This window comes from Protopterus annectens, chromosome 12.part0 (assembly GCF_019279795.1).
Source record: "Protopterus annectens isolate FY-2018-M chromosome 12.part0, PAN1.0, whole genome shotgun sequence".
In the NCBI taxonomy this organism is placed as follows: domain Eukaryota; kingdom Metazoa; phylum Chordata; order Ceratodontiformes; family Protopteridae; genus Protopterus; species Protopterus annectens.
In genome coordinates this window covers 107,035,504-107,049,164 of record NC_056746.1, presented here as the reverse complement: position 1 = coordinate 107,049,164, position 13,661 = coordinate 107,035,504, and the positions used below count along the sequence as shown (strand labels likewise).

Below are 13,661 nucleotides of genomic sequence, written 5' to 3'. Positions count from 1 at the left end.
AGTAGTAGTTTGGTCCTTTTTGGGTTGAGCATGAGTTGTAAGCTATGAAGCCATGTTTCATATATACATAGAGACCGTAAATTACTCACTGGAGCCAGCTTTCCAGTCAAATTTCTTATTTATTTATTTACATAAAACATTTTTGCCAAGCTACACCATACCTTCACTGTCCTGTTTTTCTCCTCCCAACTGACTAACTTCTTACACTCTTACATTTCCTAATAGCTGTGCCTACTGTATTTCACTTCTAGCTATTATCTGTGAAGCACATATTTATTTTTATCTGTGATCACCCTCATTCATAAGAGTTACACTTGCGTCTCTATGATGCATAAGAGCCTATGTATACTATACATATTTTTCTTAAAATATTCACAAGCTCATACTTTCATCTTTTATCTTTGTAATGCATTTTTACTTGTGCTACTCTCACATAAACATGCAATGTATAAATATTGACATTTTGTTTTTCTGATTTGGAGCTTAAACATTTAATATGTAATTATATTTTTTGATGTTGTTCTTCTTCTTTCGGCTTTTCCCGGTTAGGGGTCACCATAGCGGAACTCCGGTCCTCTAATGATTGGCAGTAGATTTTTACGGTGCCGAGGTGCCAGCCCGACGCCCAACCTTCAACGAAGGCACGCCCATTCACGCATGTCTTTCGAACGCCACTCGACCGCGGGGAGGACATGTAGACTCCACACAGAAGGCGCTCCAGCTGAGAGTCGAATGGGAGAACCTCTTGCTGTGAGGTGACAACGCTACTGCTGCACCACCGCGGCTTACATATAGAGCATTTTTCCCTGGAATTATGCTGAAAATTAGTTGTTTGGCCCAGTCAGACTTTTCCAGGAAACAAATGTCAATAAATAAATTAACAAACAAATCAACAAAAAGGAAAAATGCAGTTCAAACAAACAATTCTGCCTGCAATCCTCAGCTCCATTACAGCTGAGGTTTCAAATAAGCTCTTCCTCTGGTAAATGTTTATACTCGGCAGGCATTACATAATTCAAGACTCATGCAGTATATCTGTAAAAGCAGGTGCAATATCCCTTTCATGCAGGATTCTAACAATATACTTCTCTAAAATCAATGAACAGTACATGCAGATAGCTCACTAGACCAAGGTATGATCTAGAAGGTTTCTCTTTATATTTCCTCACAGGCAAAAATAACCAAAATATCTTGGTTCTTGCAGTTCCACAAATGCAAGGATAAATTGAAATGGCTCTTATTCTAAATGATATTATTTCCCCTCACAGTAACATCCTCTAGATTGCTTTCCTTCTTGTATACATACTCCTTCCAGAATCCTCCCCAGAACCTCCCTAGACCAAAAGGTCACAAATATGCATAGCAGCAGGGCACAGCTCCTTAAACAGGCCTAAATGTAATGATCTCTCATTAAATTTTACCTGTCTGCCTGTCTCTCAGCTAGCATCCTTAAAGAGTCCAGCCACACTATACTACAATATGAATTTCTTGAATGTCAGGTTTCGAGTTGATTATGAAGCAGTGACCTAGTGAACCTTTGGAAATAGCTTTAACATGGGTTCTGAAGGGGGACACTTCCCTTTCTCCTCACTCCATGGGGTTGATAAGATGGGTTTTGATGTATCAAGGTCAACAATCCATGACTCAATGGAACTTGGGTTGAAGAAATTCTATGCACCCATGTGCATATATAGTTGTTGTTGCATTCTTCAGAAAATGAATGGCTTCAATAATTGGCTTAGCTGCTGGTGTCATTCTAAGGGGATCCACTATCTGTCAGCCTGGGATGACATGATCGACAGACCATGATGCTTTGCCAGAGATGGTCTTCATCTGTCACCCCTGGGATTTTGGCTACAGGCTAAGGCTCTTGCCACCCCCATAGTGCCTTTTTTAGGCAGTGTCTCAAGGACAAAATTCCCAATGTAAAAACTCTATCTAAAACAACCTCAAAAGGTTATGCTGCTAAATGCTAGGAATCTCATCATGAAACTGCACTCACTGAAAGCTGTCCTCACTTTGGAAAATGCAGACATTTGTGCAGTCATGGAGACCTGGCTCAAGGCTGTCGAGAGTACCCCAGCAATACTGGGTTAATCCTCCTGCCACACGTTCAGATCTCAAACTGAAGGTGTGAAAATTGAAGGAGGTGGTGTATCAGTAGTAATTAAAGATAAATACACCTCCAGCTTGGTTAAACAGTATGACTCCCTGGAGGCAGTTCAGGTGCAATTAACTGTTGGTAGGATACCTATTTAAGCCATTGGCAGCTACATGACCCCATCCATGAATCAGGACACCCACTCTGCCTATTTGAATCTACTTGAGTCGATCAAGATACATCCGAACACCATGGTTTTGGGCAACTTTAACTACCCATCCATTGACTGGGTAAATTACTCCTGCTCAAACTCACTTGCTCAAAGGTTCCTCAACTTTGTTAACTCCAATGCCCTGGACCAGCTGGTTGACACCCCCACAAGGGGTGCCAACATTCTGGATCTAGTGCTCACCAATATGGGGGGGGGGCACTGTAGCACCCCCAGTGTGAGGTCCTCCCTGGTGAGATCTAAACACAAATCAGTCTCACTTGAAGTAACTATCACACCTAACCCCCCCCCCCCCAGCAGCAACTAAACTAAAAAACATCTCCAAAGCACATTATAACCTCTTATGGGATGGTATAAATAGCTTCACTGTACCTCCTTTCTCAGATGGACCTGGAAACTATGTTGAGCTATACACCAATGCTTTATACAACCACCTGTATAACTGCATTGACGCAGCCGTACCTGATAGGACCAAAACAAGTTAAGAGCTAACCTGCCTGGTGGACAACTGCCATTAACAGGCTTTACAATAACAGAAAGAAATTGCTGGCTAAGAGTAAGAGGGAGTGAGGGAGTGAGCCCTCCTAAACTGGAAACACTCCCTCCTCAGCTTAAACAAGCAAATAAGACTTCATGTGAAGTCCTCCAAAGCAAACTACAAGTCCAAATTAGCTTCCTCAACAAAGGACAACCACAAGGCATTCTATAGTTACATCTGTTACTTAAAAGGAAAGACCCGGATTTGTGCAGAACTGGTAGCTAATGATACAACATATACTGAGCCTGTGGACATAGCTAACCTGTTGGTCAGCAGGTTCTGTAAAAACTTCACTCCCCTGTCCCTGCTACATGTGCCCCATGACACCTCTATCACCTGTCCCCTACCTTGTATCTCTAAAGAGCAGGTCATAAATGCCCTCTCTAAGACGAAAAACACAGCTTCTATGGGACCTAATAACATCCCAGGCTGCATCCTATATGGGCTCCAACATGAATTATCAACAGCATTGGGTACTCTTTTCAACCACAGTCTAAGCACTGGCTTCATACCAGATAAATGGAAAACAGCCACTATTATTCCCCTGCACAAAGGTGGTGCTTCCACTGACCCTGGGAACTACAGACCTATTAACCTGACTAGCCTTATCTGCAAGGCCATGGAGCGAATCATCATGGACCTTATCAACAAAGATATAGGTAATCTCCAAACACTGGACCTTACTTAGTTTGGATTTGTCAAAGGGAGATCATGCCTTGGCTAGGTCTAGGTAGGCTGTATGCACAGATTTCCCCTCATCCAGGGACTTGGTGACTGTCTCAAAGAGGTCCACCAGGTTTAACAGGCATGATCTCCCCCTTACAAATCCAAAATGGGTAGGGTCTAGTGTTTGGAGATTACCTATATTGTTCTTGATAAGGTCCATGATGATTCGCTCCATGGCCTTGTAGATAAGGCTAGTCAGGATAATAGATCTGTTGTTCACAGGGTCAGTATAAACACCACCTTGGTGCAAGGGTATAATAGTGGTTGTTTTCCATTCAGCTGGGACGAAGCTGCTGTTTAGACTGTAATTGAAAAGGGTGCCCAATTGCAATGCAAATTCTTGTTTGAGTCCATGTAGGACACAGCCTGGGATGTTATCAGGTCCCAGAGATGCTGTGTTGTTGGCCTTAGAGAGGGCATTTTTGACCTGTTCTTTGGAGATAGAAGGTAGGGATGTTATGAAGTACTTGTGGTGGAGACACTGAACCTGTCAACTAACAGGTTGGCTATGTTCACAAGCTCAGTGTGTGGTTTACCATTAATTACCAGTTCAGTGCAGATCTGGGCCTTCCCTATTAGGTTACACATGTAACTAAAAAATGCATTATGGTCGTCCTTAGTTAAGGAGGCTAACTTGGATTTACAGTTTGCTTTGGACGGCTTCACCAGAAGTCTTATTTGCTTGTTTAAGCTAAGAAGCAAGCATCTCCAGTTTAGGGCCCATGCCTTTTTACTCTTCGACAGCAATTTCTTCCTCCTGTTGTTAAGCCTGTTAATGGCAGTTGTCCACCAGGTAGGTTTGCTCTTTCTAGAAAATCTTTTTTGGTTCCTATCAGGTACTGCTGAGTCAATGCAGTTATACAGGTGGTTGTATATGGCATTGGTGTAGTGCTCTGCATAGTTCCCAGTTCCATCTGTGGAGGGAGGTGCAGTGAAGCTATTTATACCCTCCTGTAAGAGGTTATAATTTGCTATGGAGAAGTTTTTCAGTCTAGTTACAGCTTCAGGGAGCAGGTGTGATACTTAATTCAAATGAGACTGATTTGTGGTCAGATCTCACCAGGAAGGACCTCACGGTGGGGGTGCTATAGCATTCTCCCATATTAGTAAGCACTAGATCCAGGATGTATGTTTGCACCCCTAGTGGGGGTGGTGTCAACCAGCTGGTCCACAGCATTGGAGATATCAAAGTCTAGGAACCTTTGAGTGGGTGAGTTTGAGCTCGAGTACTTGGCACAGTCAATGGTTGGGTGGTTAAAGTCACACAATACCATCGTACATGGATGTATCTTGATAGACTCGAGTAGGTCCAAATAGGCAAACTGGGTGTCCTGATTGATGGAGGGGGTTCTATAGCTCACAATGACTCAAATAGCTTTTCTACCAACAATAAATTGCACCTGAAGTATCTCCAAGGAATCATATTGTTTAACCAGTCTGGAGGTGTATTTATCTTTGTTGAAAATTTATACACTGCCTCCTTTAGTTTTCATTTCTTCAGTTTGTGGTATGAGCATGTGGATGGAGGTGTAACCAGGTATGGCTGCGGTACTGTCCACCACCATGAACCAGGTCTCTGTGACTGCACAAATGTCTGCATCTTCCAAGGTGAAGACTGCTTCCAGTGAGTGCAGTTTCATGTTAAAACTCCTAGCATTTAGCAGCATGACCCTGAGGTTGCTATTTTTCAGAATTTTTGCATTGGAAGTTTTGTTCTTGTGACACTGCCTAAAAAGGCACTATGGGGTAGGCAAGACCCTTAGCTAGTAGCCAAAATCCCAGGGGTGACAGATGAAGACTGTCTCTGGAAAAGCATCGAGGTCTGTCGAGTATGTCATTCCAGGCTGACAGATACTGGATCCTCTTAGAATGACACCAGAAACTAATGTAGTTATTGAATCCAATCATTTTCTGTTTGTATTGAGGCATCATTCTAGGTGAAGTAAAAATGCTGCTTAAGGCTAGGGACATACCTACCTGAGACACACAGTCCAAGGGCTCAGTCATGTCTCTCTTCATATAGTCTAGAGAAGTACATCTCAAGTTGTTCACACCAACATGGACAATGATGGAGTCATAACAGTACCTGTTGTTGAGAGACTTGAGTGCATGTGTGATGTGGTGGATCCTGGCACCTTACAGACAGTTGACTGTGGCTTTCTCCTTATGCAGACGGTTGAGAGGAACATCTGTGTGTCTCACGATGTAGTCATCTATGACTAATATGTTTGGTTTTGTGTTTTGCCTTATGGGGTTGACAGGTGAGACACTGGTGCATGAGCTTTTATGTGTATTGTGTTCTGCAGAGAAAGTATTATGTGTAGCGTGCTTATGTTTGTATTTGGGAGGTCTCTGTTATTTAGTTAAGTTTCTGGTGAGGACCTCTGCATATGTAGGTATGTGTGATGTGGGTTTGGTTGGATTAAGTGGTGAGATGCATATGCAGACAGCCCATTCAGTGTCAGATTTTTCTGACTGGTGTGTGAGAGAGCATGGATTCAAGGTTTTTGATATAGTTGCATCTCTCACATGTTGAGTTAGTGTGGACTAGAAGTAGAGGGTTGTCTTTGGACATGAGGCAGTTGCTACACTGCCCTAGGATGCCCATGTTCTACCAAGCTGGCTGGAGGAACTACAGGAAATTGTGCGTCCATAGTGCTAGGTAAATTTGTATGGCCAGAGACTGGAATAGGGCAGGAAAATGGGTCATAGGTAGGTATAATTAATGGGCTAGAGGTGTGTTAGTACCTCAGATGCTAGGCTTAGTGTTACACTAATCAATACAGCAGCATTGCAAAATAAATTCAGGACCAACAAGCCAAATGCTAAGGGAAAATTTAACAGGCAAATCATTTGCATCTATAATCGCCAATGGTTAGCACCACTGTGTGGCAGTGCGCGATAGTGAGCTATGCGCAAACAAGCTCAAATGAGGCAATAAGAAGTAAAGAGAACAAAAAGGAAATTAACCATTCTGACCAATACAAATGCTCAAGACTGGGCCCAGGGCCATCAATCATCACTCAGATAGGTCTAATCCACACATTTCTCTCATAAATGTGCAGGGAAGGCTCTCTCCACTTGGAGGAAAGCTGAATTATTGCTCAGATACTTGCAACAAACAGGCTGGATCCAGCAAATCCAGACCAAGGCTATGCTAAACTAAAGTACGATAGGAACACTAAAACAGTGAAAATGTGATTAAATGCAGTAATATACAGTAACACACAATTTAAAAGTGCAGATCAATGCAAAATGATACTTATTGTTGTAGAAAATCAGCAGATGGCTTGGAAAATCAGAGGAGTACAATTGCGTGTAGCTGCTCTCTGTGCAGCTCTGCTAAACTGAGCATAATAGCTAAGAAAAAACTCCCGAGTTATGCAATGGCTGATCTGAAGTTTGAAAGTATCATTATTTGACCACCTCTACCACTGATGAGTTTTCTCAAAATGTCAGCACTTGGTAAATGTGTGCAATGATAAAACATTTGGTTGTAAGTCAAAACAGTGAACCCTCATATGAACAAATGCTTTTTGAGGCTGTAAATAAGAATGAACATTCATATGAGTGAACATTCTTTTCAATGGAACTTTTGCAGGCAGCCTTTTGTATGAAATTGCAGTGCACAAGGGTCAGGGAATTTGCCCTTATCCTGTGGTTGTGTGATCTAAGCGTTAGAATATATAATTTGCAGGGTGTGTGGGGTGGAGCGGGGGGGGGGGCTTACCCACTGCAAAAAAGACTAGTTTTATTTTGTTGTTTTTGATTATTTTAGATTAGATCGAAAATTATCATTCTTTCATCATTCACTCTTATGAGTGTTCAATGTTTGATGATTATATATATATATATATATATATATATATATATATATATAGACATACGGTCTCACACACACACACACACACACATATATATATATATATATATATATGACAGGAAATGTGTTTTGTTAATGCGTTTTCAGATTTACATTTCTTTATAGCATACAGATGTTCATACATCCTGTCGCGTAATCTTCTCTCAGTTTTGCCTACATAGTACGCTGCACAGGATGTACACTTTGCTAAGTATGTGACAAAGGTAGAATTACAGTTGTATCTACCCCTTAGTCTTTATGTTGTACCATTGATTTGGAAAATATTAATTTCATCAACATATTTACAATAGTTACACTTTAGGCATTTAGACATGCCTGGATTCCTTACTATTACTGTATCTTGTTTTTCTAATAGTGATTTAAGGTTCTTTCCTTTTCTAAAGGTCACCATGGGGCCCTCACCTATCTTCTGATAGATATCAGGATACATCTTAAATAAATCCCAATTTTTTCTCAAGATAGCTAAACAGTGGTTACTGTGTCTACTGTAAGTGGTAATAAAGTTGATAGAAATATTAGGGTCTATGAGACTTGTATCTTCAGATGTATCTTTATTAGAATTTATATTGACATTAAACTCGAAGTTACCTCCTGGACTTAGTGTTAATTAATTGATTACCACGTGTATATATAATAGTTTTGTATCCATAGATTGTGTTTCTGATTAAGTCAGCTGTTGGAGCTGACGAAAAGCTCTTCAATAAATTTACCTTTGACTGCATACTCGCTACCGCCCGTTTTTCTGATTTTTATCCCAGAGTAGGTCTACTTCTAAATACCGTAATTTCAGAATCCTGAAGATGATAATACTGAGATGACAAACACAGAACTGAATATACCGAACTGCGTATGTTTTTCCAGGGCAAATGATCACTTTAGAGGTAAACAAATACTGAAGCTCATTAATACGTTATAGAAATGTTAATGGATGTTGCAATCTCCTCTTGTCTTTCACTATTATTGATTAATGAATACATCTACTACCGTGTAGATGAAGAATACCCTCAGACAAATAAATTGGCATACAATGAATACATCTACTACCGTGTAGATGAAGAATACCCTCAGACAAATAAACTGGCATACAATGAATACATCTACTACCGTGTAGATGAAGAATACCTCAGACAAATAAACTGGCATACAATGAATACATCTACTACTGTGTAGATGAAGAATACCTCAGACAAATAAACTGGCATACAATGAATACATCTACGTGTAGATGAGGAATACCTCAGACAAATAAACTGGCATACATTTACCTTTTTTTCTTTTACTAATAAAGGTTATACGCATATATCAGACTGCATCTTAGACCAATAGTTACAAGAATCAAGCCAGCAAATATCAGTCCGAACTGAGCATAATGCAAAACATCATTTATAAGCCTCTATTTTAAAAGGGGAGACAGAAAGGTCTTAAAAAAGAAAGACAGACAGAAAGAAAAATCCTGTATATTAATGTAATGTAGTCTACAGAAACGAAGGACGTGAGGGAAACACAAATGAAAGAGAACGGTGATGTGGGAGTAATATCAATGGTTTTATTAGTGGTCAAAAAAGGGGAAAGAACATTCAGGCTCATAGCACACATGCCAGTTTGAGAAACAATATAGAGAATAGAGAGCAGAAATAATTGTGGTAAATGAAGAGCACATATTCAAAATTACCAAGTAAAATATAAGAAGAAATATAAGGCAAGCAAAAAAGAGAGGCAAGTGCAGCAGATAGATCTACGAATATTTATTTATTCATTTTACATTTGTTTACCAGGGATATCTGATTGGGTCAGTCGGCCTTTTTCCGTGGAGGCCCAAGGAGAAAAACTCCATTACAAAAGCACATTAAACACAATACAACAAATCGATAACAATCAAGAATACATAACTTTGGTAAATATAGGTCATAAATAGTTCATACATAAACAATATAAACTGAGAGAGTAATATAAAGTGGAAAGAAATAAGCTAAAAATAAACCTGCATGAAATAGAGTGTGCCATCATAGAGAAATGACTGATCAGTAGATAAATATCATGGTTTTAGTGGTAAATATTTATGTTAGAATTAAGTAAGGGAAGCAATATTTTGGTTGTAGGAACAAGGAAGGACAGAATGATTAGCCTGGATTACTGCAGGAGCAAAGCCAGTTTTTGGTTAGGTGTTCCTTCAACAGTAGTTTAAGGTTGGATGTGTTGCTAGAATTTAGTATTGTCTGAGGCATATAATTCCAGGACATAGATATTTGGTGACAGAATAGAGAGTGACCATAACAATTATTTGATTTAGTTACTTTGAATAGTAGTTTGTTGGAGGATCTTAGTGACCTGCCATTTGAGTTGGGCTGCACTAAGCTCTGGAGTGCTGGACAGCTGTCTGGTTGGTGGAAGATGGAATGAATGAAAGTTTGTTGGATGAGGGATAGGAGATTGGCTAGTTCAATCCAATTTAGTTTATGAGGTGCTGTGCAATGATGTGATCTGTAAGGGAGGTTATTAGAGAATCTTGTGATTTTGATATAGCAGGACTCCAGTTGTTATTGCTGGATCTGTCTTTATAACTGGATTAATAAGAAAGAATATGTCAGCTGACTTACTAGAGGAAGTAGTAGAAGTTAGAGTGGCAAAATAAAGTGAATAAAACAAACTGTTGTTCAACATGAATAAATTAAAGTATTTTACTTTTGATCTTGTGCTGTAGGTGGAAATCTTCTCAGACAGGAGTCACTTCCATGTCTTTGTCGATGAGAATAAAGTGGTGCAGTACCAACATCGCATAGAAGACCTCCAGGCCATCACTCGTGTGCAAATCGTTAATGACATCAGCATCACATCAGTGGAAATTGCAAAAAAGCCTGATTATTAGGGATGCAGTCAGAAGGAAATCATATAGAAAAGGGGACTCGAGGCTGTCATAGCTGTGACTCCGCATTGATGTAATAAGCTGAGTTTCTTGTAATTTTCTGTCATAGCTGTGACTCTGCATTGATGTAATAAGCTGAGTTTCTTGTAATTTTATGTCATAGCTGTGACCCTGCAGTGATGTAATAAGCTGAGTTTCTTGTAATTTTATGTCATAGCTGTGACCCTGCAAAGATGTAATAAGCTTGAGTTTCTTGTAATGTTATGTCATAGCTGTATCCCTGCAGTGATGTAATAAGCTGAGTTTCTTGTAATTTTATGTCATAGCTGTGACTCTGCATTGAAGTAATAAGATGAGTTTCTTGTAATTTTATGTCATAGCTGTGACTCTGCATTGATGTAATAAGCTGAGTTTCTTGTAATTTTATGTCATAGCTGTGACCCTGCAGTGATCTAATAAGCTGAGTTTCTTGTAATTTTATGTCATAGCTGTGACCCTGCAAAGATGTAATAAGCTGAGTTTCTTGTAATGTTATGTCATAGCTGTGACCCTGCAGTGATGTAATAAGCTGAGTTTCTTGTAATTTTATGTCATAGCTGTGACTCTGCATTGAAGTAATAAGCTGAGTTTCTTGTAATTTTATGTCATAGCTGTGACTCTGCATTGATGTAATAAGCTGAGTTTCTTGTAATTTTATGTCATAGCTGTGACTCTGCATTGATGTAATAAGCTGAGTTTCTTGTAATTTTATGTCATAGCTGTGACCCTGCAGTGATGTATTAAGCTGAGTTTCTTCTAATTTTGCTGTCATAGCTGTGACTCTGCAGTGATGTTTTAAGCTGAGTTTGTTGTAATTTTGCTGTCATAGCTGTGACTGCAGTGTAGTAGTAAGTTGTTTCGTCTACTTTTGTTGTCATAGCTGTGACTCTGCAGTCATATAATAAAATAAGCTGAGTTTCTTGTAATTTTGCTGTCATAGCTGTGACTCTGCAGTAATGTAATAAGCTGAGTTTCTTGTAATTTTGCTGTCATAGCTGTGACTGCAGTGTAGTAGTAAGTTGAGTTTCTTCTAATTTTGTTGTCATAGCTGTGACTCTGCAGTCATATAATAAAATAAGCTGAGTTTCTTGTAATTTTGCTGTCATAGCTGTGACTCTGCAGTAGTGTAATAAGCTGAGTTTCTTGTAATTTTGCTGTCATAGCTTTGACTCTACAGTGATGTAATAAGCTGAGTTTATTGTAATTTGCTGTCATAGCTGTGACCCTGCAGTGATGTAATAAGATGAGTTTATTCCAATTTTGCTGTCATAGCTGTGACTCTGCAGTGATGTAATACACCGTTTCTTGTAATTTTGCTGTTATAGCTGTGACTCTGCACTCACGTAATTAAATAAGCTGAGTTTCTTGTAATTTTGCTGTCATAGCTGTGACTCTGCAGTGATGTATTAAGCTGAGTGTATTGTAATTTTGCTGTCATAGCTGTGACTGCAGTGATGTATTAAGCTGAGTTTCTTGTAATTTTGCTGTCATAGCTGTGACTCTGCAGTGATGTAATATGCTGAGTTTCTTGTAATTTTGCTGTCATAGCTGTGACTGCAGTGTAGTAGTAAGTTGAGTTTCTTCTAATTTTGTTGTCATAGCTGTGACTCTGCAGTCATATAATAAAATAAGCTGAGTTTCTTGTAATTTTGCTGTCATAGCTGTGACTCTACAGTGATGTATTAAGCTGAGTTTCTTGTAATTTTGCTGTCATAGCTGTGACTCTGCAGTGATGTAATAAGCTGAGTTTCTTGTAATTTTCTGTCATAGCTGTGACCCTGCAGTGATATAATAAGCTGAGTTTCTTCTAATTTTGCTGTCATAGCTGTGACTCTGCAGTGATGTTAATAAGCTGTTTCTTGTAATTTTGCTGTTATAGCGGTGACTCTGAACTCATGTAATAAAATAAGATGAGTTTCTTGTAATTTTGCTGTCATAGCTGTGACTCTGCAGTCATATAATAAAATAAGTGGAGTTTCTTGTAATTTTGCTGTCATAGCTGTGACTGCAGTGATGTAATAAGCTGAATTTCTTGTAATTTTGCTGTCATAGCTGTGACTCTGCAGTGATGTTAATACGCTGTTTCTTGTAATTTTGCTGTTATAGCTGTGACTCTGCACTCACGTAATAAAATAAGATGAGTTTCTTGTAATTTTGCTGTCATAGCTGTGACTCCACAGTCATATAATAAAATAAGCTGAGTTTCTTGTAATTTTGTTGTCATAGCTGTGACTCTGCAGTGATGTTAATACGCTGTTTCTTGTAATTTTGCTGTTATAGCTGTGACTCTGCACTTACATAATAAAATAAGATGAGTTTCTTGTAATTTTGCTGTCATAGCTGTGAATCTGCAGTAATGTAATAAGCTGAGTTTCTTGTAATTTTGTTGTCATAGCTGTGACTCTGCAGTGATGTAATAAGCTGGGTTTCTTGTAATTTTGCTGTCATAGCTGTGACTCTGCAGTGATGTAATAAGCTGGGTTTCTTGTAATTTTGCTGTCATAGCTGTGACTCTGCAGTGATGTATTAAGCTGAGTTTCTTGTAATTTTGCTGTCGTAGCTGTGACTCTGCAGCGATGTAATACACTGTTTCTTGTAATTTTGCTGTCATAGCTGTGACTCTGCAGTGATGTAATAAGCTGAGTTTCTTGCAATTTTGCTGTCATAGATGTGACTCTGAGGTGATGTAATACACTGTTTCTTGTAATTTGCTGTCATAGCTGTGACTCTGCAGTGATGTCATATGCTGTACTGTTGTACTTTTACTCGTGCTTCTCCTGGTATGTCTCATGCATGGAACTTTACATGCACAATGCTGCTCTGTCATGTGACTCTCAGATAAAATCTGGAAATAACTGGCTTTAAAACTGAAACCTGGTATGATTCTGAAAAAAGGGTCTTTACCAGCATTTATTGCTAAGCATACTAATAATTTCATTATAGTTACATATGCAGTGAAAGCAAATCACACTGTTGTTTGTTTGTCTGTTTGTCTTTTGGCTTTTCCCGGTTAGGGGTCGCCACAGCGGAACTCCGGTCCGCTAATGATTGGCAGTAGATTTTTATGAATGCCGAGGTGCCAGCTTGACGTCCAACCTTCAACGAAGGCACACCCATTTATGCATGTCTTTCAAATGCCATCCAACCGCGGGGAGGATATGCAGACTCCACACAGAAGGCACTCCCTGCACTCCAGCAGAGAATCGAATGGGAGAACTTCTTGCTGTGAGGCAACAATGCTACCGCTGCACCATCGTGGCATAGTGAAAGTAAATCACACTA

At 39.5% G+C, this 13,661-nt stretch overlaps 1 protein-coding gene across 1 annotated transcript in view; it reads left to right on the top strand.

Moving 5' to 3' along the window:
* Window positions 1-12,531, top strand: part of GRIFIN (galectin-related inter-fiber protein) — a 164,751-nt gene extending 152,220 nt beyond the window's left edge. Inside the window, exon 4 of the mRNA XM_044089133.1 lies at window positions 10,179-12,531. Coding sequence (XP_043945068.1) covers window positions 10,179-10,343 — 165 coding nt within the window. The 3' untranslated portion in view covers window positions 10,344-12,531. The remainder of the gene's footprint in view (window positions 1-10,178) is intronic.
* The last annotated feature ends 1,130 nt before the right edge of the window (window positions 12,532-13,661 follow it).